This window comes from Buteo buteo, chromosome 9 (assembly GCF_964188355.1).
Source record: "Buteo buteo chromosome 9, bButBut1.hap1.1, whole genome shotgun sequence".
Lineage (NCBI taxonomy): Eukaryota > Metazoa > Chordata > Aves > Accipitriformes > Accipitridae > Buteo > Buteo buteo.
In genome coordinates this window covers 4267354-4292316 of record NC_134179.1, presented here as the reverse complement: position 1 = coordinate 4292316, position 24963 = coordinate 4267354, and the positions used below count along the sequence as shown (strand labels likewise).

Sequence of the window (24963 nt, the reverse complement as noted above, 5' to 3'; positions counted from 1 at the left end):
GCCGCCCTCCCGCCCCTTTCCCTCCCTTCCGCCAATGGGCGTGCGGTGGGGCGGCGGCTTCCGGCGGAAGCGCGGGGGGCAGTGCGACGTGTGCGCGGAGCCGGGCCCGGCGCCGCCGCCGCCGCCATGCTCGATTTCTTCACCATCTTCAGCAAGGGCGGCCTCGTCCTCTGGTGCTTCCAGGGCGTCCGCGGGCCCGCTGCCGCCGCCACCGCTCCCGTTAACGCCCTCATCCGCTCCGTCCTCCTGCAGGTCTGGGCGGGGCGCGGGCGCGGCGGCCGGGATCACCTGCCGGGGCGGGCGGGACCATCTGTCTGGAGGGGATGGGGGGGAGACGCGGCCGGGACCACCTGCTGGGGGCGCGGGGGGGACGGGATGGGATGGGATGGGCGGGTAGGGGCCACCTACCTGGGGATGGGGGTGGAATGGGCGGGCCCACCTACCTGGGGATGGGGGTGGAATGGGCGGGCCCACCTACCTGGGGATGGGGGCGGTTGGGACCATCTGCCTGGGGTGGGGGGGGATGACACACAGGTGGGACCACCTAACGGGGTGTGTGTGGGCACAACCATTTATCGGGGGTGGATGGGATCACTTGTTTGGGGAGGGGGGGGGAGACACGGGTGGTTCCATCTACTTGTGGCGGGGGGGATGACTGACCCATTTGGGGAAGGAAGGATGGGACCATCTGCCCAGGGGGGTGGGCTGGGCCACCTATAAGGGGTGCTGGACCACTTTTTTTTGGGGGGTGGGTGACAGGGATGATGGAGGGGTCTCCTCGCTGCTGGCACCCCCCTTCCGACGGTTCCTCTCCCCTAGGAGCGAGGCGGCAACAACTCCTTCACCCATGAGGCCCTCACGCTCAAGTACAAACTGGACAACCAGTTTGAGCTGGTGTTTGTGGTAAGCGACCCCCCCCAGGGTACCCCAAAACGCCGAGGGAGGGAGATTGTTCCAGAAAAGGGGTGAAAAAAAGCTGTTTAATGCCTTCCCGAAGGGATGAGGTTTTCCGCGGCCTCCCTAAAATCTCGGGGAGAGCGGGGGCTGACGTGGCGAGGAGGCCTCGTCGGCGCTGCCTGGGAAAAGGGGCAGCTCGCGCGGCGATAACGAGAAGGTTTTTCCTGGCGCCTTCGTTAGGAAAAATCGCCCCTGAGTTAGCGTTAATCCGGTCTGAAGAGAGAGAGAGAACCGTTATCAGCTCGTGGTGGTCTCAGCAAACGGCTGTTTTAACTGCGTAGGGCTCCTAGAACTGGGTTACCTCCTTCTGGCTCTGGGATTTTGGGGGATGAGGAGGTGTGAAGCAGATCTCGTCGTTCCTGGCTCCGGAAGAGCCTCTGGGGGGGGAATTGAGCGGCGATCCCAGCGTAGCCCGCTCCTGCGTGCTTCCTCCCCTGGGAGCTCAGTGGACTTGGTGGGTGGATGTGGGTGTCTCTGGGTCATACGCCGCTGTGGTAGCAGTTTATTTTAGTCATCTGCGATAGGATTAAAACTCATTAAACCTCACACAGAAACTGTACAGGCTACTACATGCTAATAAAACTTTTTACTTTGACCAGATCTATTTAAAAAAAGCCAGGAACCTGTCATCAGCTTTACTTTAGGATCTATTTTAATGCTCTTCCTTTCAGTACCTTATCTCTATAAATCCACACAGCCTTCGTTGTGTACCTAAAGATAAGCAAAAGGCTTTCTGGTCTTTCGCTACATGTCTTTGTTGCCATGAAACAGTCAACCCGTTTTTATTGGTGTCGCCTTGTAAAGTGAAGCTCTGGGCTGTGCCCTTTTTTTTTTCCCCCTTTTTGAGAGCATATTAAAAGCTTGGGAAGTCAGACTGGAAAACTGAAGCCGGCTGAAATTAAAGAGCTCTGTATTAAATGGGGAGGTTTTTGCTTCCTTGCCAGCTAGATGCTGCAGTTAAATTAGCTGAAAGAGCAACATCTTTTTGCTGTGCTTCTTTGCAGGTGGGGTTTCAGAAGATCCTGACTCTAACCTATGTCGACAAGTTGATAGATGATGTTCATAAGGAGTTCAGGGACAAGTATCGCAATGAGTTCCAGCAGAAAGGCACCCTGGGCCTCCTAAATGGCACTTTTGATTTTAAAGACGACTTCATGCGCCTCCTCCGGTAGCAGAACCTGACTTTTCTCTCATTTCCATTTAGAGCAGAGATAAATGGGGGTGGGTGGGGGATGCGGACGGGAGGGGCAGAGCCGAAAATCAGGCTAACGGGCCACCTCCCCACAGGGATGCAGAGGAGAGCAGTAAAGTCCGAGCTCCCACGGTAATGAAGACGTTTGAGCAGTCTCTCAAGTCCCAGAAGACTGTCAAGTGTATGATAGAAACCCGAGGGGAGAAACCAAAGGAGAAAGTCAAGAACAAGAAGAACAAAGGTTCCAAGAAAGAGGGTGAGTTGATAGGAAAGATGTATGGCGGGGGGGAAATATTCCAGAGCTCTGTGTCCCAGCCTGCACTTTCCCAGTCCTCTCGTAGCACCCAGACGCTGGTCTGAGCTCGTGTTGGGGCTCTTTCCGTCAGGAACTGAAGCTGTTGCAGCACCCGGTAAAGCATCTGTGGGTGACAAGCAGCCCTCCACAGCCGGGGACAGGGAGGAACTGACCAAGGATGAAATCCTGCAAAAGAACCGGGAGGAATTTTTCAAGAGACACATGAAAGCAGGGGAGAAGTCCAGGTGGGTAACGATGACGTGGTCGGTCTACCCATGCTGCAAACCAGCTCTTCCTGGTGTCCCTCGGCCATAGCCGAATGTCTCCTTCAGTGACCCCTGGAAGTCAGATCTTGCTTTCCCGGTTCTTATTTCCCTTTTCCTTATTTCTTTGCTTGCTGGAAAGACTGGGAGAGGGCACGCTGGGGGGTCCTGGAAGGGTAATAGAGCCTGAGGAGAGCCAAAAACCCAGCGTGTGCCTGGGAGAGGTCCAGACCTCTTTTTGGTGAGGCTTTCCCGCTGTGAGCAAAGGGCAGTGGCGCATCGATGTCTGGCTCAAGGTAAAGTGGTCTGATAGAAGGTTAAAGTTCAGATAAATAAACTCCAGAGACTGAATCAGCCAGGTTTAGCCTTAATTTTTCCCTTTTTGGGTAGTCTGGGCTTTTAACTTTCACACTTTCTAAGGAGGTGATAGCTGCTCCTTCCCTGCACTGAACAAAATGTGTTTCTGGGCTTTATTTCAGCAAATCTCCAAAGCCCGAGGCACAGAAGGAGAAGGGGAAGAAGCCCCGAGTGTGGGATCTGGGGAACTCTAATGCCAAAGTACTCGATTACAGTAACTCCGCTACCAACGGAAGCACGGAGGCTTGTCCCGTGGAGGAATTTGACCCTGATATAGTAAGGAAAACTCAGATCGCTGTGTCTGCTTTAGTGCATTGTTCTGGGATCAGCCGGACATTGCAAACCCAGCCTGGTCTCCATGGTTGGCCGAGAAGGTATGAGAAACGGGGATCATGGCGCCCAGCCTGTTAAAGCTGCTGCCCAGAGAGTATTTTTCTCCAGCTGCAAGCGGCGCTAGGTGGGATCAACCTGCTGAGCCCTTGTGGCAAAGATCTCTGCAGGGCTGCCTCTGCTGCTAACGATAACGGTTGTTGCCTGCCTGTGACGGCGAAAGCGGGCAGGGGGAGATGACGGTAAGCAGTTGCTGATTTTTTCAGGGTGTGTCTTTTCTCCTCTCGCAGGCCCTGGGGGATCGAAATAGGGAACCTGGCCGCCTCTACGACCTTGAGTACGAAAGCGATGATGAAGCGGAAGAGGAGAAAGTTATTCAGAACCCTTCGAAACCCAGGTAAAGGCTCCTGCAGCCCCTGCGTGCTCCTTAATTTCCCTCCTGTAACTCTTCTTCCTATCTAACCAGTAACACAGCTGGGGACAAACTGGTGTGTTTGTCAGCTGCGTGGTGGGCTCTTCTTGCATCTGGCCGTTGCGTGCCCTACACGACTCGCTCCTCAAACCTAAAGGTTAACTCCTTTGCTTCTCTGCAGCACGAAGAAGGGCGGCCTGGGGGGCATGTTTGGCATGCTGAAAGGCCTGGTGGGTTCCAAAAGCTTGACAAGAGAGGACATGGACCCTGTACTGGAGAAGATGAAGGATCACTTGATCGGTACGTCTGGATCTGCTGTGAGGGGGTTAGTTTGAGGTGGTTTCCTGCGCTCCATCAGGTGGGCCCCGGTGTGGAGTAGCACCCGCGGTTCGAGCCATTCTTGCCCACAGTTACCATGGCAGGTTCCTGCCTCGCCTCTGGGGAGCCCTTGACAGCGCATCAAAAGGGGGGGCAACGGTCTAGCCTGGTGGGGATCCTGCACGCTGACTCCATCCTTCCCTTGACGCCGGTGTCCGGCGCGTGTAACCTCCTCAGCAGCGCTAACTCTCCTCTCTCTATCTCTTTCTTGAAGCAAAAAACGTGGCAGCTGAGATTGCGGTGCAGCTCTGTGAATCGGTGGCTAAGAAACTGGAAGGGAAGGTGATGGGAACGTTCACTAGTAAGTGGCCGCGTGGCCTCCTGCTTATGGTTTGGGGCTCAGGAGTGTTCCCCAGGCATGACCAGTTCTCTTTCCATCTCCTTCTTCCCAGCGGTGACCTCAACGGTGAAGCAGGCCCTGCAGGAGGCTCTCGTGCAGATCCTGCAGCCTCAGCGCCGTGTGGATGTACTCCGTGATGTCATGGACGCTCAGCGTCATCGCCGACCCTACGTGGTCACTTTCTGTGGCGTCAACGGTGTTGGGAAGTCCACCAACCTGGCCAAGGTAGGACATGATCCTCCTGGCTCTCTGGGACCGGGCTGATGAGGTCAGGCTGTGGCTGGTAACAGACTTTTTTTTCCCATCTCTTGCCACCTGCAGATCTCATTCTGGCTCATCGAGAACGGTTTCAGTGTCCTCATTGCCGCCTGTGACACTTTCCGCGCGGGAGCGGTGGAGCAGCTCCGCACCCACACCCGTCGCCTCAACGCCCTGCATCCTCCGGAGAGCCACGGCGGGCGGACCATGGTGCAGCTCTACGAGAAGGGCTACGGCAAGGACGCCGCAGGGATTGCCATGGAGGCCATCTCTTATGGTAAGTGGAAAACTGGTGGCAGAAGATGCTGTTTCGGGGGAGCGTCCTGCTTAAGGTTGCCTCCTCATCTCCCCAGCTCGGAACCAGGGCTTTGACGTGGTCCTGGTGGACACGGCAGGCCGCATGCAGGACAACGCTCCCTTGATGACAGCACTGGCCAAACTCATTGCTGTCAACGCTCCCGACCTGGTCCTGTTTGTTGGGGAAGCCCTGGTGGGAAATGAAGCTGTGGATCAGCTGGTGAGTGCCGAGGATTTGTTTCCTGAAAGATTGAGGGGTGGGAAAAAAACCACTTCTGTAGGTTTCATCAGGAGATTTGGACAGAGGCAGTGCCACAAATGCGTTTCTTGGATCCATTCTCTCCCTCAGGTCAAGTTCAACAAGGCCCTGGCTGATCACTCCATGGCCCAGACACCGCGGCTCATTGATGGGATTGTCCTCACCAAGTTCGATACCATCGATGACAAGGTAAGGAGGCCGTCAAGACAACTCTGCACTACAGAGCTTCCTGCTGGTGACCAGAGGGGGAGAGAAGGGAATTGTCAAAAAACGGGGCACTTCTGCGCTGTTCTGGACGCTGCCCCCTGCTTTCAAGCCATTTAAACAAAACACAGCAGTCTGATTTCAGGGCATGTGGAAAACAGGGCCGTGAGGGCTCCTGGTTTATACGCGTTACCCCAGCGGGACGTACAGGGACTGTACAGATCCGGAAAGCAGGAGGAGGCTGAATGTTTGACGAGCTTTTTGACGTGTTTCCCTGAGGGTGTAGCACTGGATTTGCAGGCTAATGGTGCTTGTTGTCCTTGGCAGGTCGGCGCCGCCATATCCATGACCTACATCACGAGCAAGCCCATCGTTTTCGTTGGTACTGGACAAACTTACTGTGATCTGCGAAGCCTTAATGCCAAGGCCGTGGTCGCAGCGCTCATGAAGGCCTAAAACCCACCAAATTGCTGTTTGCAGATGTCCGAGAAGAACATGCTTTACCCCGTTACCAACTAGTCTTTCCCGTGTAGCACAGAACAGAATGAAGGGATACCAGCATGAGGGGTACTTTTTTTGGATAAAACTCCTTTTATCCAGCAAAAGCCCTTCCCCTGGGTTCCTTCATTCTGTTTTAAGTGGCGCAGGCTCCCGCGTGAGGAGGCTGATCCAGAGCTTTGTATTGTTCGTGCCGCATGGGGAGGGGCAGGTAGCGCGAGGACCTGCTGTGCTTTTTGGGGGGTTTGAAGGCATTTTTTTGAGCTGCTTTTGACTTTTAGACCAGCTTAGGGAAGATGCAGGAGTGACTTCTTTTGTCGGGGCAAGCAGGATAGCTGCTGCTGAGTGGCAGTGTTAGATGAGCTGGCTGTTACTGTCGCTGCTAGCGGTAGCTCCACCGAAGCTGATAAACCAAAAATGGCGACAGCCTGCGCTGGGCTGGAGGGGAGGTGCTAAATTGCCTTAAGGTCCCCGTTTCTGTCGTCACCAGGACACCAGAGCAGGGTACCTGGACACCGTGTATTTGGGCAGGAGCTGGAGAGCTGCGGCAGCTTGGTCCGATAACGCTAACTGTGGCTGGAGAAGGAAGGCAGTGTGCTCCTGCGTGGCTCCTGCCTGCTGGCCTTAGCGTTATTTGCTGGTAAAAAGGAAAAAAAAAAAAATTAATACTGGTAGATAACAGTGGCTGCTTGCTGCTTTCCTGCACCCTTTCTCCCCCCCCCGCCCCCCCTCGAGTGCCTCTTGATCCCGGTCTGAAGTGCTACACTGAATAATACAAAACTCTTATGATGTCTTGTAGCTCTGTATCGCAGATGTGCTATAGTGCAATAAATTGAATGCTGTCTGCTAAGAGACATAATTTATATAAAATAAACTTCATAATTTGTTCTCTGTGTATAAATAACTTGCCTCCAGCCAAGCCCTATTTCCTTCTGGGGGCAGGGCGGGGTGGGAAGACAAACTCCTGCCTGTGTGAGGTGTTTGAGAGGGCGTGTAAATCACACACCAGCCAAACGTTACGTGAACAGGCCTTTAATACAAGCTTCAACATACAAAATACTGTACAGTATAAAGACAGGACTAGAAAACTAGAGCTTCAAGTAAAAAAAAAAAAGCTCAAGTTTCATTTTTTTTTAATTGAAAGTACAGAATACAAAAGCACTAGGTATGAAATTAGAGGCGGCTGCAGGTCCCTTGGGGAGAACACGCTCCCCAGGCGCATGCAACCTTGATAAAAAGACAACTACTACGTTAAACCAGGCGCGTGTCCGTCCGAGGAGGCTCTGCCCCGGTCCCTGTTTCATGCCTGAAGTGTCCCGGCTCAGCTCGGTGCGTGTGGGCAGCAGCTTGACAGCAGTGGGCTTTGCTCTTCCCCTAGACTGGCCTTAAATCGCGCAGGCCTCCCTGGGAGCTGCTGGCTCTGGCTTAGGGAGACCCTGCCGCGGCACAGATCCTGGGGCGAGGCTGATGCTCAAGTGCTGCATCCTGCGGGAAAGTAAAGGCTCTTCCGAACCTGCCAGAGAGGCTGCTGGACTCCCAGGGAGTTGCAAAGGGGCTAGAAAGCCTCTCGCAGCTCGGGAGAGTCTCACCTTTTATCTCTGTGTGGGCAGCGGCAGAGCCGTTCAGCTGTTGTCCCTCCTTAGGCACACCTAGGAGAGAGCAGAGAGCAACGACCGGGTCGAAAGGCAACCCCGAGGTGACTGCGCAGACACGGGGAGCCCCTGCGCAAACAGCAAGCACTCCCAAGCAACGCAGGCGGCCTGCCGCCCACGTGCAGTAGTTTCACACGACAGGCTTTCCTGGCTGGGTTTTACCCCTCAGAACACATGCTGGCAAGGCTCTGGCTAGCAAACTCACTTTTCCCCATTTTTATGATTTATTAGCGAGATCTTGTGTATGTTAAAGCATTAGCTCAGGCTGAGTAGCACGAAGGTCAGCGAGACTGAAATGCTCTAACTGTTCACTAAGAAAGGGAATAAACAACGGCAGCTGCACATGAAAAATAATGTTTGGATGCATGGGAAGCAACAGAGCTCTTTAAACTACAAGAACATACAGTGATTTTGTAAAAGTAAGCCCCAAATTAAGTTACACTTGCAGACAATTTTTTTGGAAAAAAAAATCTTATGGAATAACATAGCATAGAGAAGAGGGCCTATTAACAGTGCCTACACTCCAAAGTCCACGGTGACAGTCAAGATCTGCGCTGTCATATGACAGGATGCCCGAGGTAAGTGTGGAGATGGTGGATGTACGCAGACAGCCATCCCGCACAGCCCGTAACCCCTGTACCTGTTCGACCCCGCATGGCGATCTCACTCGTCAGCCTCTCAAAGTACTCGGGCAAGTCTGCGTATTCATCTCCGTAGGAAATCACTTTAATCCCTTTGTCCAGCATGTTCTCACGGAGCTTCTTGAACTCATCCACATCTCCCCTCCGTACGAGCATGAAGTGCTCCAGGTCTGACTTGTGCTTGACAGCCTCTAAAAACAGGGCCTGAAACGTGGTGTCATCAACAGTCCAACCACAGCCCAAGAACAGGAATGACTTATTTTCATACAGCTTCTGAATCTCTCGCTTTAAAAAAGGGAAAGATGTTCTCAGTCAAGGCAAGCTTTATCTTCACACGGCACAAGAGACAGCACCTGCCTGATCACTGATGAGGCTCTGCAGGACTGCCATCACTCAGTCGTCCTCAACACAAGTGTGGTGAGGTGTTTTTGCAGCTTAGCAGGCTAGAGAATCCATCCCTCCTCTTCTACTTCACAAAATTAAGGACTCTCCCACCACCCTGCGTGAAGCTCAGTCTTTAAACTCAGCTGAGTCTATGCCTGGTTAACGTATGGGCGTGCCAGGGAAGCAGGAGATGTATACACACAACGTATGGGACCCCCCAGCATGCCCCGCAGAGGGAAGGGAAGGCTGCCTCACCATGACCTCCGTGTTGCGCAGCACGTTCTGGTACCCGGCCGGGTGGAGCACTATGCCGCTGGGGTTGGTGTAAACACCATGGATATGCAGGACACTAAGCTTCCTCTTCTCTTGTGCCCACTCCAGCACCTGCACAAAACAAACCCCTCCAGAAATGTTAGCGAGTGCATCGTGTCAGCTTCCACGGTGCTGTTAAAAATGCCATTTTGGGAAAGTGTTTCAAAGAGTCAGCTTCTTCCCCATCTTATCTCCTCAAGAGGTTATGAGTCCATCAGCCTCTACATCACGGCCCGTGGCTACAGCCTACGGCACTTGTTTGGGTCAACACTTCAGCTGAACGGCGAATGCGATGGGAAGAGACTGAATCAATACACTGGACTCAGCAGAAAAAAAGGGAAAAACTCTATAAATAGTATGCCCACATGTTTCTCAAGCCTACAGAGTTTTATTTCTTGGCCCCTCCAGGCTCTGAGAAGCTCTGAGGGAGCTCAACAGCTGACCTTCATTTCAGAAAGCCACTTCCGAGGCTCTTGGTTTACTCCTGCAGACCTTAGCTCGTTTAAGCTTGCAATAATTAGAATGCTTATTTGTAACACTGTAAGTACTTCCAGCCGTGTAGATTAAGAGGTCACGCAGGAAACATGAAGCACAGAAATGAGTCAGAATGGAAAGAGACCAAGTACCGCACAGCACCTACATGTGGCGTGTTTAACAAGCAAACAGAAGGACAAGATGCTCTCCACCAGTAAAATCCATGATGGAAAGATGAGGTGGGCAGATGGTGAAGAGCTGAGGGTTTCACAGTCTGATTTTCTACCTGACTGAAGACCTGGGGCAAAAGGAGGGAGGCTTGTGTGAAGCGAGCGGCTACAAATACAAGAGCATGGCAGAAGAAGCTGGAACACACGGAGTGACCCAGCAGGAGCCATCCGACAGTTTCAGAAAGAGGACACGGAGCAAGAGGGAAGCCTCGAAGGCTACAGCCCCCAAAACGCTCTGTCACAAAAAGGACTCTGCAGCACATTATAAAAATAGAAAGGTCAGCTTTGCATCTCACATGGAGTTTCCTGTGTCGGTTAGAAACGTCCACCCAAGCCTTATGTGGAAGCAAGGCTTGCAGTACTTCAGCGAGGCCAAGCCAGAAGTTTCAAGGACAGAGATCAAAGAAACACCAGGCTTAAGGGCTCCTCCTGAGCAATGGATGTCAGCCAGCAGGCACAGCGTTTCAGAAATGAGCATTCGTCTTCATTCCTCTGCTCACTGCCCCAAATGTTTGTCTAGTATCATTTAAATTACTATGAACATTACAATCCCCTTACGCAGGCAAGAGGGCACATCCCGCAGCTGCCACTGTCCTGTGTTGTCCCAGCTTAGCCCTGACAGAAAAAAAAAATAGAATCATCATCATTTACCTTCTTTTCATCAGTCAGGTCAAGAGATTCCAGATGCTTCCCCTGGTGTGCTGCGTACAATTCCAGCAGGTTATCGAAGTTTGTGGTTAACACAAGTGCCCCGTTTTCCATTAAGTGAAGCACAGACTGAAGCAGCTGCTTCCCAGAATCTTCCATTTTAGATTCCAGGTCATCAAACACCTCGTATAAGCAGTCTTTGAAAAAGGTTGAGCGAACATTGCTTGTGCGCTGAGGAGACAGATTAAGATCAGAATCAGGCTTCTTCTAACACTTCGTGCCAAACGACTCAACGAAAAACTACCCGCATATTTCTCGAAGACCTCTGCAAAGCTATAGGTCCTTGCAAGGTTAACACAGAGCACATATTGCACTGAGGCAGGTACTCCCCCTGCCCAGGATACTCTGAGTGAAATACCCAAAAGCTGGTGTCCACAGCAGAGTTATGTCTCAGGAACCTGGCACAGTAACTGCACTTGTGCACTTGTGGTTCCTTGTAGACAGAGGAATCACTGGAGATGGGGGCATGCTGGAGAATCAGATTTGGCTATTTCCAAAAGCCAAATCCCATTCTCGGGGTGGGGTACCAAATATTTACATACAGTGCTACAAGCACACTCACCGGAGACAGCTTCTGGATAAGGTCGTGGGCAACATGAACCAAGTTCTTGTCTTCATGGAGACACTTCTGAAACCGTTTGCTCTCTTCATCTTCCAGCAGATCAAAGTCAATAGCAGCATCCAGGAGGGCCTGGATTAACCCCTTCCAAGACTTCAGTGCTGGGACCTGGGGAGCAACCGCTGCACTGATTCCTGTCCCGATCACCAATACAAGTTCCCGAGGCTTCTTGGTTTTGAGGCTTGGCAACAGCTTCCTGCGGGAGGAAAAGTAGCATAGCTGGTACCATGGTAGATGGAAGGATGTCTCTGGTCGTGGAACATGCAGACCATGGACAAAGGAGGTACCCTCTGCCTAAATTTTGAGTCAACATGTCCATTACGGTCCTCTGGTAAACAGAGGCTGAAAGGAACAGCTCAGTATCCTTCAAAGACAGCACGCTGCTCCATGGATCAACATCACAAATGCCCACAATTACCAGGCATGTAATTACAACATATTTGGCAATTGAGTCTGTTACCGAGACAGTTACTGGGGAATTCAATACTGCCCAGGAATACTTCCAAAGCAAAGCTAATCCCATGAAAATTTGGAATAAGGGAGGTCTTGTTAATAATAGTTACCTGGAAGCTAGCAGAAAGGCTGGAGACAGTGAAAAAGGTGTGGTGAGCAACACGGAATATGTTGTCAATGGCTGTAGAGACACATACATACTCTTTACGCACTGAGACAAAGCATGCATAGGACCCCCACGCCAGGGGAGTCAACACAACCGTGACTGCGCCTGCTTTAAATAAGGTGCTAAAGAGGGGCCTGAAAACAGCAGCCCCATTCATCCCAGCACAAAAGGAAGGAAGCAGAGGCTTCCTCCCAGCTCCTGGCCCCTCTTTGCTGACAAGACCCCTCAGTGGGATGTTGCTGTACCAGAAATCCCTTCCCTGTCACGCTTGCAACATAAGCAGGATGCTCGAGGCCAATCTTTTGGAAACCCAGATGATGGAAGAGTCTCATGAAAGTGCTGCGTGGCTATATTCTCCTTCTTCCTCCTCCCCTCTTCCTTACTTTCCTAGCTTTATACCTGCACAGTGCTTTTAAATTTGACGTTTATTATTTATTAAGCAGATGTGCTTCTCCTCATCATGCCTTGCCTAGTGTCAAGCTGCTTTTCTGAAGCAGAGGACTGGCTGCAACTTCCCAGTGGATGGAAGCAGCAGCCCAGAGAGGCAGGTCATTTGGAAGGAATGTTTTTTATCTGCAAACACATGATATTTAGTGAGAAAAGGAAAGGAAACCGACACCACACAGACGGAGCTTTGCCTTCCCTCCACTACTGCCTGCAAAAACAGACAAGTTAACCCTTCTCTTTAGGAGGTCTTCACTGTTAGTGGCGATAAATGGGTTTTAATTTTGGGACTGCAAGCCTCACACGCAAAGAATAAATTAGTATTCGTGCTAATAAGCTAGTATAAAAACACAACCAGAAACCTAGGCACTGAATTCCAAAATAATAACAAATACCCAAGTCTTAACATCCTACGCAACACCTCTGAAAGAGGCATTCTGTTCCCATGCTGATAAATACCCTTGTTTCTACTCTGATATCCTCAGCAAGGAAAAAATAATCTCCCGGCCTCTTTTCTGCTCATTCCACAGTCACTGGATCAACCTTGAGACCAGGGTTCCCTCACAGAAACTATTCTCCAGCCCTCCAAAACTCGTAAATAAATCAGGTTAGTGGAAGACAACTCCCTAGATGAATTAGCTGCTCGTTCGCAGATGGCAATGCCTTAATTTCTGAGCCCGTGCTATCGCAGCAGCCGCAGTACCAACCTTGGACGGAAAGAATTGTGGCTCTGTCCCAAGTTAGCGTCATGCTCAGGTTCCCGCTTGGAGAACTGTAAGACGACTTACTTATTAGTATGAAGAGCCTCCAGAGTGGAATTATTTAGCCTTTACCTGCAGCAAAATTGTACTAATTTGAGTAATTGCCTGTCCTCCCAGGAACTGCCATTCCACTCAAGTGAAGAAGCTTGACCACCGCATCTGACGTGACCCTACGTGTGGACAGGACCTGAGCTAGGGTTAACACCGATCAAAACCACGGAGACGGTACAGTAAAAAACAGCTTTCTGTGCAACCACGCCTCCTGGCTTAGGGGTTAAAAGAAAAAAACCAGCAGCAAAGTACGTTCTGGGCATTAAGGTCTTTGTTCCATGCACCGCAGGAAAACACAGAGCATGGCTAGAGACAGTGCGCTTTTCTTGGATCAGCAACCAAAATGACTGCTGGAGCTTGGTGCCAAGTGTCGTGCTCTTTAAAGAATAATGCAAGATTACAGAAAAAGCTCTTATTATTAGAAGACATTCACTGGAGTATAATTAAATTTACCTGGGCTTTTTTGCAGGTGGCATTCCATCTTCCAACAACGTTTCTTTATCCAGGCTCACGGTAGAAGCCATCCAGTTTCTATAGTAGACAAATCACCACAAGCAAAGTCACTACATACATGCAACATGATGTGGAACAGATCGCAGTTTTTTTCTCGAGCCAGCTTTTCAGAGGCAGATAAATACTGGGTTTTGTTATCTTTACGAGATCACCTTCGGACCAAGAATTGCACCTTTTTGTTTCTGAACGTTGCCCCGCAGCTCTCATCCACCTCCTTAACTTCCTTTACAACGAAGCTCGATAAAATCGTAGGGCTGTTTTGTACAAAACCGGGTTGCAGTCGCCACTGGCAGACCACTGTTTGCCAGACCCTTCATTTCACCTTGGCCATTCATCTTTGCCTGAGAGCCTACATCTCAGAGCATGCGCTCCCCCCCTTCCAAGGCGATGCCTGTTAGCAAACTTGCTGCTTGGGAGAACAGCGGGAGGGAAGAAAGACAAAAAGATTTTTGTTGGCTACAGAAAGCCACCGAGAGCATTTCATTCTCTGGTGATGAAGGAAGGATTATCCGTCCCACCATACGTCTACAGGCGGTGGGATGTGACCTTAAAGCCCACGGTAAGGAAGTTCTATGTCTGAGAACTCTTTCAACAGCCCATGGCATAAAATACAAAAGGTCTGCCAGCACACAGTCCTCTCCCACTCTGCCTCTCCAAAATAAGACTATTAAAAGGGAAAGAAAGCAGACAGAACTGTTCACCCTTACCCATTTTTTCTTGCCCATTGTAATGAAGAGTCCAGCAAAAATTCTGGTAGGCAGACTTTTGCCAAAAGGAAATGCTGCGCAGGAGCTGCTGGCCCCAATTCACAGTTTTTTACAGGTTTTACAGCCTTGGTGAGATCTGAGTTATTTGTTCTACGAGTGAGATGCCTGCAATTGCTTCACTGCAGCAAAGCAGCAGCACTGACAGGGGATGCACAGGGCAACTCTTTGCAGGTACGAAATCTCAGCTGGGCTGCAAACGTTGGCAGGGATCCTTTAAGAAATCTAGATATCTGTCATCTTTCAATGCTGGATGATGAAAACAGGGCACACCGACTCTCGCAGATGCTCAGATACAGTATGCCTGCCAGCCTTTCACTTCTGAAAACTTTATCATTACAATAATAACATATCATTATTATAACAATAGTATAATAATATTATAACACCTCAGAGAGCTGGTCTTCACAATCTGCCTCCTGAAACACCACTTCGCATATGCTGCCTGTCATCTCAAATAATCAGATTTTTATTTTACTGTAGAGCCCCAATTTCGGATAAAAGTTTCAAACGCATTTAGCAGGCGAAGAACCAGGCTCCAGCCAACTGCTTGTACCTCCCAGTTTTACACCCTCTGTGCTTGCAAGGCTGAGCCTCCTCCACTGCGCACCCTTTTGAACATTGTACCCTGTGTTTTTCCAACCTGCCGTCAAGCCTGAAAGCACTTTGACGAAGTTCGGACAATGAAACTCTGCAGCCTCCTGCCCTGCAAATGCCTGCAAGCATCAGGCCATGGGGTGAACCATTTTGGGGAGTTAAACCACTGGAAAAACACCTGCTCAGGAGCAGTGTCTCTTGAGGAGGCAGGAGAATCCATCGGACACATGATCAGTCAGGCGGTAACATCAAACTCACCCCCAGTGAATACAGCCAAGCACCGTCAGGATGGAAAATATCAAGGGGGAAAAAACCTCCTTTTTTTCCTTTCCAGTAGAGCAAGATCTCTCATTTTGGATTAGCTGATTCTTCTGGAAGAACAGGCTGCTTCCATAAAGCCAGCCAAATTTAATTCATGATGCAAAGACACTTTAGACAAGCTCAGGACTAAAGCATGTAACCTTCATTAACTGGAATATTTAAGAAGGAAGTTTGTGTAAAGCAACATGCTGAACTCCCACTGCTGTCCAGGTCTGCCCTCAATCCCCTCTGAGGCAGCACACCTAGTAGCCAAAGGTAAAACCTTCCCCACTTTCTCCACTGGCTTAGTTTAGGGATCTAATTTAAGTTTATATTAGCTTTAGATTTACCTGCCAAGTCTCAAATATCAAGTCTGTTTATAAACTCCTGCCGAGGCCTTCCCCCATTTTGCTTGTTCACCTGCCTGAGCGCTGCTCCCATTTCGCTCATCCTACACATTTGCATTACTTTAAACAGCAGAAATGGAGTCATCAGTTCAATTTTTAAGTGCCTCTAAAGCACTAAGGACATTTAAAAAGTCATTTTGAACTTAGGAAAAACCACCTTTTATAATTATAGCTACCAAGAAATGGTTGTCTAATATCATGAACTTCAACCTTCATTTCTATTTAATGCAGATAGCCAAAAAGGAAAACCAAAACCAACATCAGAAATAATGTCTAGTCTTCTCCTGTCTCCAAAAATGTTCTTATTTCTGTTCAGAACAAGTCTTGGAGATTCAGCCAAGAAACATAAACCTCCAGATTTAGGCCTGGGGAGAAGGTCTGCTCTCCAGGGGGACAGATCACGCCAGCACAGTCAAGGTAACCGAAATTAAACAGTGTTACCTCAGAGTGTGGCACCACTGCCGCAGGGAAAAAAGGTGCCAAGGCCATGTACAGTACCTGGCCATGCCATGTACGCAGGTGCCATGAAGGAGAGGGAGCGACGGGCACTTACAAGATAAGAAGCCTCTCTCCAGTCTTTCTCATCAAGATGTTGGGAACTTTCCAGCTATTTAGACTACAGGGAGTCAGAGAGAGTGTAAACATCAAACTCTGTGGGTTCTTGGCTCGGCTGCCCCGTTATCCTGTCACAGCGCTGTCTCTCATTGCTTTTACTATTAATTGTACTGTGCTTATAGAGTCCCTGGATAGGTTTGCAGCGTTCTCCTTCACCCTCCACACTGAAGAAATAAATTAATTTATCCTAAAGCCTTTGAGGTACAGATTTCAGCATTATCTTTAAATGATGCCCAAGTCGCCAACACTGAATACACCTAACCACAACAATTCCATATGTAATATAAAGAAGACACATCCAGCTGCCCAAAACACAAAAGATGTATCCCAGCCAAACCCAAGTGCCTAAAGAAAGCCTATGTCAAATTAACGCTGATGCTCACACAGAGTGTGTATTTACAAAACCCTTGCCATAACTACAAAACAGGACTATCCCACTCAGTCAATGTCAGACCCCAGCCTTCAGAACCACCCCAGAAAATTAATGAGACGTTTTCTCCGCTGACTCACCACCAAAGGAGATGGGGAAGTCACTGCGGACACCCTTTGACTGTCTCCATGCTCAGCAGCTAACACACAAGTAAAGCTACACCTGCACCTGAACATTTAAAGCTTAAGCACAGTAAAACCTGGGCCCTTCCAGCTCAGTGCTGGAGGAGGGGCTTCTCTGGAACAGCCCTCTCAAATTATATAAAGAAGCAAGTACAAATTCATTGCTCATCAATTATTTTTAGCTTCTTTGAGTGCTCAGAAGAACTACCACCACTGAGGGCATAATTCAGATCTCCTTTTTAAATTAAGGGGCTTTAAGATGTTGGGATAAGACAAATGTTACGTTATAGTTTAAAACCCGCTATGTGTCAACTAGAAGAATCTGAAAGAATGTTTATGAGTTTTCCCTGGCTGATTCCCAAGCTCTGACCCTCCATGTGGGAGTCGCAATTGGAGCAGGCCCGCATGGCTCGTCAAAACTGCCCCAGAAAGGCTTCAGGGATAACGGGGACCGGCAGCGTAGGGAAAACAAGCCCTGTTTCTATTCGCGCCGACGTTACGAACACAAGATTCAGCCTCCTCGGATGCGAGTTAAAATTACACCAGAGGTTTTTATTTAATGCTGCGATTCTCCACGTGCTTCGAGCTCCCACCGGCTTCATGAAAAACGAGAGGGACTCATAGAGCAAAGCCTGGAAGAGGCCTGCATCCCCACAAACTCACACACAGGAGCCTGCATTGTCTGACAGGCGCTGGGCCAAGGCGTTCAGACGTAGGCTGCCTTCAGTCTGCCCGATTTAAGCCCCAGCTGATGAGAGAGTGGGGCGGCTCTCAAGCAGGCCATTCTGCATACAGAGCTGGCTTTCCAACAGCATTTCTGGGAAGCAAACCGGGCCGGACACGCTGCCGAGGGTGGTGGGGAGTGGGGTGGGGTTCCACCTTCAGGGATGCCCAGCGCCTTGAAGCCTTACCTTTCCTCTCCGCTGTGCCCCCTCCTCGCCCCCTCTCACGCTAAACCTGAGGGAAAAGCAAGAACACCGTACTTCAGCAAGCAGCGAGAAGGCCGGGGCTCCTTCTCCGGGAGGGGATAAACGTCCAAGAAAATGGATTTTCAAGAGGGCGACGGCGCAGGGTGGGGGGTGTCTCACAGACCTGAGGTGAAGTTGGGTCCCCCCGCCATCCCCGGCCCCCTACACTCCCCGGGCAGCCCCACAACCCCCTCGGTGGGGACGGGGACGGGACACAGGGGGACGGAGCTCCCGCCGCTCCCCGCCGCGGCGGACCTCGGGGCTCCCCTCATGGCGGCGGCCGCCTTCCCCGCAGACGCGCGCGCGACCCTCGCCCGCCGTCGCCATGGCGACGCGCTCCCCCCCCCACTTCCCCCCCCCCGCCCCGCACGCACCTGGCGCCGCGCGCCCGGCCCCATGAGGAGACGCCCGGCCGCCCCGCCCCGCCCCTCCTCGGCGCGGCGGCGGGCGGGGCGACGGGAAGGGATTGGCCCGCCCCCTTCTGCGCCGTCCTCTCATTGGATGGTAGCGGAAGAAGGCGGGATTATCGCTTTTCCGCCGGCGGCGGCGGCGGGGCGGGGGAGGGAGAAAAGGCGCTTGCGCGAGAGTTCACCTCTGTTCTCGCGATGCTTCGCGACGCTATAAAAGGCGGCGGGCGCATGCGCCAGGCAGTTCTCGCCTGTGGGCGGCGGGGGAGGGCGGTGTGGTGGGCGTCTGTCAGGTCGTCTGTCAGGTCGTGGTGTGAGAGGCTGAGGGGGGGCTTGTGGGTGCGACTGCGCCCCGTTTCCCCTCAGGGGCCTTCTTTCCGCGAGTTGCTTCCACAAGCTGCTTGGGTTCGTGTCTGTGCGGCAGCGTGTCCAGCCTTGTGAGGTAGTAAAGCAGTGCTTGGCCCTAGCTGGCTGCCGTAATGCTTTCAGGCATCTGTGTGAAGGACTTCGGGTGTATTTCGAGCTTTCCGGGAAGAGCAGCTGTTCTCTGGCTTTCAGGGTGGCTGTGCATCACTTTGTATTGGCGCCATAATTGAAGTGTGTTGACGGTGGGTATATCTAGCGACAAAAGCAGGCTTATTTTCTCATGTGAACGCCTTTCTGGGGGCTAGCTTTGCCCCTGCCTTGCACTCACCTTAGCCTCAACCCATCTCCTCATACTCTGCAGGCAATGGAGTAAGCAGCAGACTTCCCTGTGATGACCAACCCAGTGACACCGTACCCAAAACACAGTTGTGCTGCTGGGAGACTTCCATGTGGTGCTGCTGCTGGTGGGTCAAGGCATGTGGTGAATCAAACTGTGATTTCTTAATTACTCTGCTCCCTTTAATAATGATTATATTATCACTAAGGTAGGGGTGGAGGTCGATCCAATGGGGTGTTGTCCCTTGGGGACTCGGGTTTGTGGGGTGGCGTTTGCTCTCTGGGGCATGTCCCCAGATGGGGAGTTGGTTTTTGGGGTGGCGGCAGCATCAAAGTCACCAGTCTTGGGGTAGGAGAGGGGAAGAGATTAATGCGGGGCAGTTGAGCAAAATGGGTCAAAACCGGACAAGTAGTGCCTGACCCACAGCTGGGGGTCCCTGTGGGGGTCAGTGTGGCTTGGCCTTGGGCTTTTTCCTTTGTGATTCAGCCACTGAGAGGCCAGCTGGTTGTTCCCGCTTGGTGCCTGTAGGAGAGGAAGGCAGCTGGAGTGGCAGCAGGGTGCAAGGGGAGCTTGATGCCTCCTGGGGGATTTGTTACCTTTCTGGGCGCGGGCCGCCTTCATGCGTCCCAGATTCCTCTTGCTCGCCGCCCCATGCTCCACGATGGGCTGGGGGTAGTGGGTGCCCACCAAGCAGCCTGCCTGTTCCTGCACAGCCCGTGGTGCCTTCCACGGTTCGTAGATGTACTTGGCAGGGAAATCCTTGAGGACAGGGAGGTATTTTCTACAGCGAGGAGTCAAAGCCGTCAGGGAGGCCACCTCCCATTTCACATGGCTTTGGGTTTCACGCCTACCGAATGTATGCCCCGTCCCGGTCTGTCTTCTTGCCGAAGGCGACAGGTGAGTAGATGTGGAAATATCGGTGGAAGAAGGCACTGCCTGACAGCCACAGCCAGTTGCCGGCGTTGAGGGACCAGTCAGCATCCAGCAGGAGCTCCTCAAAGACCTGTGGGACACCACGATGGCGTGGGGACGGGGTCCCCAAGAGCTCGGTGGGCACTGGTGGGTGTTGGCAGAGATCTTCTGACCTTCAGCCCTTCTTCCCAGGAGATCCAAAGGTCCCCGCGGGTGAGGAAGCAGGCAACGGCATGCCGAGCAAGGTGGTGGATCCAGCCCTCGGTGCGCAGCTGGGTCATGATGGCATCGATGAAGGGGTAGCCTGTCTGGCCCTGGTGTGGGGTGCTGGGGTCAGGGGTGTGTTTTTTGGGGGTCAAAGGACTCAGGACCTATCACTGAGGGAAATACCTCCCTCCAGGCACGGAGGTGCTGGGGGTTGTTGTCCCAGTTGACCTGCAGGCAGACGGGGTTGCCGACCATCCTGTCAAAATTGGGGATGCCAGCGCCGGCGGTGTAGAAAAATTCCCTCCAGAGGAGCTGCCCGTGCAAGGAGACAGGGGGCTGGGAGTGCTCCCGCTGCTGGCAAAGGCAGGATCAGCCCCTCTGGCTGGGCTGGCCGCTGTCTTCTCCAGCCCCCCACCCCTTCTGCAGGGTCCCTCTGGCTCAGCCTCTGCCCAGCACCCCAAAAATGGTGCCTCACCCCCTGGTAGACCTCGTCCAGCCACCACCAGAAGGTGCGGACCGATAGGCAGCCGAATTTGAGGTAGGGGCTGAGGACTGTGGTGCTGGGGCTCAGTGAGGTGGGCTCCGTCTCAGGCTTCTTGAAGTCGCACAGCCAGGCCTGAATCGGGGGGACACACAAGGGTCATGTTTTGGGATGGGGGGAGGCGAAGCAGCCCTGAAATTATGGTGATGGGTGCTGAGCACTGACCGTCCTGTCCATGAGTGAGTTGAGCCGGGTGAGCGCTGCTGTCTCCCCGCCGGGGTAGAGGTGAGGACCCACCTCGGTGGGGTCCTGGCCCAGCTCCTCCAAGGTGGGGACCCCATACTCAGTGTCATGGTTGACCTGGCATGGGGTGTGGCAGCCTGCGGTGCCATGTATGGTGGGGCTGTGACAGCCATCACTCCACTCCAGGGTGAACAGGGAGGGAGACGCTGACCCAGTCTACCACCCCATGCTCACCCTGGAGGTGTTCCAATGTGAGTGTCGGGGCCGGCTTCTCTGGGGGTCCGAGGGATGCCAGGAGGCTCTGCAGGCCCTTGTAGGTCAGGGGGGCTTTGCCATTGTTCAAGGCAAGGACTCTGAGGTGGGAGAGGGAGGGACATGCTCGGCACCGGGTCTGGATCCCCTGTACCCCGAGGGACAGCGCCAGGCACCCACCTCTCGGTGTCGTAGAGGGTGTGGGACACCTCCCGGATCACCTTCACGCCATGCCGTTCCGCCAGCTTGGCCACGGTGGCATCGCGCTGGCGGGCGGAGGGTTCGGTGTCCACCTCGAAGGTCAACCGTGTTGTCCCCCAGGCGTGGAAGAGACGGGGGAACACCTCCTCTGGGCAGCCCTGCACCACAAACAGCCTGCCGGGGAACCGGCTGGGCATGAATCCCCTTGAGACCCCACCAAATCCCTCGGGGATGGCACCGGGACTCACCTGGAGCCCATTTCCCGCAGGCTCCTATCCAAGTCCCGCAGGGCATCGAGGAGGAACCGCCAGGCGTTGGTGCCTGCCCGGCCGCTAGACGGGTCGAGGATGAAGAGGGGATGAAGGCGGTGGCAATCAGTGGCCGCTGCCAGCAGCGCCGGGTTGTCGTGCAGCCGGAGACCTTTCCGAAACCAGTGGATAGAGCTGTGCTGCATGGCTGGGGGGGTCCAGGGGGGATGCAACCTGGGAAAAGAGAGATGGGGGTGGATTTTGGGGAGAAAAAAAAAAAGCCTCGTTTGGTAAATGTAACTCATAAAATAAGTGGGAGCGGCAGAGATGGACCCATCTGGTGTCTGGTTATAAAACCAGGGAGGGAAATGGGTCTGGGCTTGCTGGCGTGCACTGGCGAAGGCTGGGTGCGGTGACGCCCGCCTGGCGACGGTATCTGGCTGGTGGCGGATGTGGGAGGGAGGCCCCGGGGAGGGCAGGCTTCCCGGCCCCACGAGATCACGGCAGACTTCCCCTGCCGGCACTTCCGCATGCCCAGGCAGAGCCCGGACCTGCCAGCAAGTAGGGGAGTCTTGGAGGGGGCCAGGGGAGCAGGCAGTGGAGGGACAGGGCAGGTCGTCCACTCTGTCCCTGGGAAAGCTGGTGGGTGCCCCCGTCCTCCCCTCCACACTGGGGCTGGTCTGTTGGGAACCGGTCCCGCATGGGGAAGCTGTAAGGATGGATGAGTCTCACCATTTGCTGTGGATCCCATTAGGTTCCAGAGTGAACGTGCTGCATCCTACCTCTCCTTTCCCACCTAGGCAATCCTGGAAGATCTTCCTCCTCACTGAACCCAGGGCCTGATGCATCCCCCTTCCCTGCTCTGGTGCCCTACTCCTGCGTCCCAGGTAGGCATCCCCCAAATTTCCCCCCTACTATTCACCATCCATGCTTGTCATTCAAGCCATGCTCGAGCTTTTCACTATTACTAACCTGTGGCTCGCTTGGGGAGTGTGGTTTCCGTGGGTATGCCGGATCCTTGCCAGCATTTGCTGTGGTCCTGCTCTGTTTTCAGGGGGGGTGGGTGGGGGGGTTGGGAAGGCTTCAGTGTGACTTGAGATGTTTTATTTCAGAAGGGGTGATGTAAGCAGTGGAAAATGGCAGTGACGTTTGCTCCTGGGGCTTCTCCCTGCCCCATCGCTTCTCCTGGGCACCCCAGACCGTGCCGGGAGCATGATGCCGAGGTGTAGGCCTGGCGTGAGCTGGCAAGGGATGGGCAGGCATCACTGAGGACATATGGATCTGGACATCACCCCAGCTGTCTGGTTTGTCAGCAGCTGGTTGATCCCCACTGATCCTTGCTTCTCCCTTCTGCAGGATCCTTTCCCTGCTGCTGGGAATGAGGGTCTCTCCTGCCTGTCAGCTCTCAGCCTCACTCGCTGCAGGTGTGTATCTCTATTGGAGAGAGCTGGTAATGAGCAGTAGAAGTGCAGCCAGGCAGGAGGGCTGCTGGAGCCACTGCTTCCAGCACTGCTTGAGGTTGAAACGCTCCTTCCTGGTAAATTTTGGGGTAGTGGATGTGGGAAACCCTGCTGGGGGTGATTTTTGGGGCGGCAGGTGAGCACCCCAGAGCTGCGTGTCCCTGGAATAAACCCTGCTGAGCTCCTGGGATGAGACCTGCCGCGGGGCAGTTGCTGCTCTCCTAATTTCCTTTTTTTCCCCCCTTTTTTTTCTGCTGGCAGGAGAGGTTTCATGCCAGTGATCGGCGGCTGAGCAGCGTGCTGCCCACTATGGCCAGTGAGTCTGGGCTGAGTTCGTGCCAGGGGTGATAAACCCTCTGGCTCTATCCCCTCCCCACTGAAACACAAGGGTGCCCGTGGGCCACTCGCCATGATGTAATAGCATCTGGATTTTGGCAATAGCTGAGGTTTTAGAGGCTGGGCTGGTTTTTGGGGGGTCAGGGTGAGATCCTCCCTGGCAGTTTCCATCTGGAGGTGTCCTGCTGAGCTGGTGATGCCATGCAAGCCCCTTGGGAAGCCCGGGGGGAGTGCTGAGCCCCCTCAAACCTCACCGCAGTCTCTCTGACTCTACAGGCTGGTTTAGGCGGCTTCTACACAAGCCCAAGCCCAGGTCAGTGGAGAGCAGTCTCAACGCCAGCCGCTCTGTTTCATCTTTGCCTTCCTCCTCCTCATCCTCTGCTGAGAGCTCCGGCTCTTCTCCCAGCACGAGCCTGGCCAGGTCTGTCCGCTCGTCACCCTTGTTGGACATCAGCGCCTCGGGTAGCGCCCGGTGGGCCAAGAGCTATGATGTCTGCATCTGCCACAGCGAGGTGGACCTGGAGCTGGTGGAGGAGCTGGTGTCCTACCTGGAGGGTCAACCCGAAAGCTTCCGTTGTTTCCTCCAGCTGCGGGACGCGGCACCGGGAAGCGCGGTGGTGACGGAGCTGTGCGATGCCGTGCAAAACAGCCACTGCTGGGTCATGCTCATCACCCCTGGCTTCCTCCGGGACCCTTGGTGCAAGTACCAGATGCACCAGGCGTTGGCCGAAGCTCCGATGGCCAACGGGCGCACCATCCCGGTGTTGAAGGACGTGGATCGGAAGGATTATCCCAAGGAGCTGCGAAACCTCTACTACATCTACATGGCGCTGAAGGAGAACAGCTTCAGGCAGATCAGAGACACCATCATGCGCTGTGAGTATGCTGCGGGATGGCGGTGAAACATTGCTCCGGTGGGGTAGAGACCATGGGAAGGGACCAGATTCTGTAAAATTATTTAAATAGTTCATTTTTTTAGATGAATGGGTTGCTAACGGGGCTCATCCGCTGCCTCCACAGACCTCCAGGAGCTGTGCCGGAGCTCCGCAGGCAGGACGGAGTAGTGCCGGGAGCAGGCAGAGGTGTCCCCGTGGGCATTTCGGAGCTGCCGCTGCCGGATCTGGATGTGGCCACATCCTGATGGACCTCGGGCAGGAGGGTGAAGCCGAGCTGCTTGGACCGGACTTGGGAGGCGAAGATGGGGAGATCCCCACACGTGTGGAGGGGGGGACAGTGGTGTGGAGCCTGCTGTGTCCTAGTGATGCTACGTTGGCCAAAACCCCCTTGGTGGGGATGGGGACGTCCTCTGGCAGGTCCCTGCTGCTTGTCACGCAAACACTAAGCTCTGTTGTTTGGGGGGTCAGTCCAGTGGGTCTTCAGAGCTTCTTGTGCCAGTGTCCCCTCGGGGTGAGAACTGGTCCTGGGGGGGGCTCTGGACCCCCAGTAAGCTGACATGGTGCCTGCCCCACAGTGCTGGGCTGCAGGTGAGAAGAGGAGGGGCAGGTGCCAGCGGTGTCTTTGCACGGGTTTGTTGGGACTATGAAAATGCAGAAGGTTTAAATTGTGTTGTGTTTTTTTTTAATACTCCCCCCCCTTGTGGGTTTGTGTCGGGAAGGAGCTGTGGTGAGTAAGAGACCCCAGACTGGGGGGGGTGTTGATCCCTGACCCCTATGTGGGCTCCTGTGAGGTGGGGGGAGAGGCAGCTTTTAGGTGGGGCTGGGGTCGATCCCCTGACCCTCCTTGTGCCCCAAGGGGACCTGGGCTTTCGGGGGGCGGCGCTGGAGCCCTGCTGCACCGCCAAGCCGCCAGGGGGCGCTATCTCCGCGCGGCGCCCGGCCCTGCGCCACTCTTGGCGGTGCCGC

General features: G+C 53.5%; 4 protein-coding genes across 21 annotated transcripts; 2 read left to right on the top strand and 2 right to left on the bottom strand.

The window, feature by feature from the left end:
* The first annotated feature begins 55 nt into the window (after window positions 1-55).
* On the top strand, window positions 56-6928 carry SRPRA (SRP receptor subunit alpha). Its single transcript, XM_075034947.1, has 14 exons — window positions 56-252; window positions 820-903; window positions 1962-2125; window positions 2245-2405; window positions 2536-2689; window positions 3187-3340; window positions 3685-3791; window positions 3988-4106; window positions 4399-4485; window positions 4577-4749; window positions 4846-5059; window positions 5136-5299; window positions 5429-5527; window positions 5870-6928. The coding sequence occupies exons 1-14, from the start codon at window positions 127-129 to the stop codon at window positions 5996-5998; spliced, it is 1935 nt and encodes a 644-aa protein (XP_074891048.1). The 5' UTR covers window positions 56-126; the 3' UTR covers window positions 5999-6928.
* A 228-nt stretch (window positions 6929-7156) lies between these two features.
* On the bottom strand, window positions 7157-18097 carry FAM118B (family with sequence similarity 118 member B). Of its 3 annotated transcripts, none has more exons than XM_075034955.1 (9): window positions 18026-18097; window positions 17595-17640; window positions 13389-13466; window positions 11004-11256; window positions 10385-10612; window positions 8973-9101; window positions 8333-8618; window positions 7630-7689; window positions 7157-7525 (listed from the first exon to the last, which is right to left on the bottom strand). In XM_075034955.1, exons 3-9 carry the CDS (start codon window positions 13457-13459, stop codon window positions 7512-7514), a joined length of 1041 nt encoding a protein of 346 aa, XP_074891056.1. In that variant the 5' UTR covers window positions 13460-13466; window positions 17595-17640; window positions 18026-18097; the 3' UTR covers window positions 7157-7511. The 3 variants fall into 3 exon arrangements, with proteins under 3 accessions (XP_074891056.1, XP_074891057.1, XP_074891055.1); XM_075034956.1 differs by having other exon boundaries at window positions 8333-8537; XM_075034954.1 differs by lacking the exon at window positions 18026-18097 and adding an exon at window positions 11624-12956 and having other exon boundaries at window positions 17595-17624.
* A 207-nt stretch (window positions 18098-18304) lies between these two features.
* Window positions 18305-24725, top strand: TIRAP (TIR domain containing adaptor protein). 16 transcript variants are annotated; one of them, XM_075034932.1, is made up of 5 exons: window positions 18305-18666; window positions 18786-18888; window positions 22106-22192; window positions 23378-23977; window positions 24122-24721. In XM_075034932.1, exons 2-5 carry the CDS (start codon window positions 18816-18818, stop codon window positions 24163-24165), a joined length of 804 nt encoding a protein of 267 aa, XP_074891033.1. In that variant the 5' UTR covers window positions 18305-18666; window positions 18786-18815; the 3' UTR covers window positions 24166-24721. The 16 variants fall into 16 exon arrangements, with proteins under 16 accessions (XP_074891033.1, XP_074891043.1, XP_074891040.1 ...); XM_075034942.1 differs by lacking the exon at window positions 18305-18666 and adding an exon at window positions 22662-22729 and having other exon boundaries at window positions 18785-18888; window positions 24122-24719; XM_075034939.1 differs by lacking the exon at window positions 18305-18666 and adding an exon at window positions 23027-23081 and having other exon boundaries at window positions 18786-18898.
* On the bottom strand, window positions 19078-21610 carry LOC142034170 (cryptochrome-2-like). The gene is made up of 10 exons (XM_075034946.1): window positions 21306-21610; window positions 21037-21231; window positions 20839-20957; window positions 20587-20741; window positions 20356-20496; window positions 20064-20231; window positions 19847-19987; window positions 19613-19764; window positions 19358-19542; window positions 19078-19283 (listed from the first exon to the last, which is right to left on the bottom strand). The coding sequence occupies exons 1-10, from the start codon at window positions 21608-21610 to the stop codon at window positions 19207-19209; spliced, it is 1638 nt and encodes a 545-aa protein (XP_074891047.1). The 3' UTR covers window positions 19078-19206.
* Window positions 24726-24963: the final 238 nt, after the last annotated feature.

Excerpts from the sequence above, each read along its gene's own strand:
- TIRAP (XM_075034945.1), top strand. The coding sequence starts at position 21,836 with ATGCCCAGGCAGAGCCCGGACCTGCCAGCAAGTAGGGGAGTCTTGGAG. Across the intron at positions 21,948-22,105 it reads CTCTGTCCCTGGGAAAGCTG|GCAATCCTGGAAGATCTTCC; the intron begins GTGGGTGCCCCC and ends TTTCCCACCTAG. Across the intron at positions 22,193-23,377 it reads GCCCTACTCCTGCGTCCCAG|GCTGGTTTAGGCGGCTTCTA; the intron begins GTAGGCATCCCC and ends CTGACTCTACAG.
- LOC142034170 (XM_075034946.1), bottom strand. The coding sequence starts at position 21,610 with ATGAGTTACATTTACCAAACGAGGCTTTTTTTTTTTCTCCCCAAAATC. Across the intron at positions 21,232-21,305 it reads CTGCGGGAAATGGGCTCCAG|GCTGTTTGTGGTGCAGGGCT; the intron begins GTGAGTCCCGGT and ends GTTCCCCGGCAG. Across the intron at positions 20,742-20,838 it reads CACATTGGAACACCTCCAGG|GCTGCCACACCCCATGCCAG; the intron begins GTGAGCATGGGG and ends ATGGCACCGCAG.
- SRPRA (XM_075034947.1), top strand. The coding sequence starts at position 127 with ATGCTCGATTTCTTCACCATCTTCAGCAAGGGCGGCCTCGTCCTCTGG. Across the intron at positions 4,107-4,398 it reads GATGAAGGATCACTTGATCG|CAAAAAACGTGGCAGCTGAG; the intron begins GTACGTCTGGAT and ends TCTTTCTTGAAG. Across the intron at positions 4,750-4,845 it reads AGTCCACCAACCTGGCCAAG|ATCTCATTCTGGCTCATCGA; the intron begins GTAGGACATGAT and ends TGCCACCTGCAG.
- FAM118B (XM_075034954.1), bottom strand. The coding sequence starts at position 11,742 with ATGCATGCTTTGTCTCAGTGCGTAAAGAGTATGTATGTGTCTCTACAG. Across the intron at positions 10,613-11,003 it reads TTATCCAGAAGCTGTCTCCG|CGCACAAGCAATGTTCGCTC; the intron begins GTGAGTGTGCTT and ends CTGTCTCCTCAG. Across the intron at positions 8,619-8,972 it reads TGCGCAACACGGAGGTCATG|CGAGAGATTCAGAAGCTGTA; the intron begins GTGAGGCAGCCT and ends CCTTTTTTAAAG.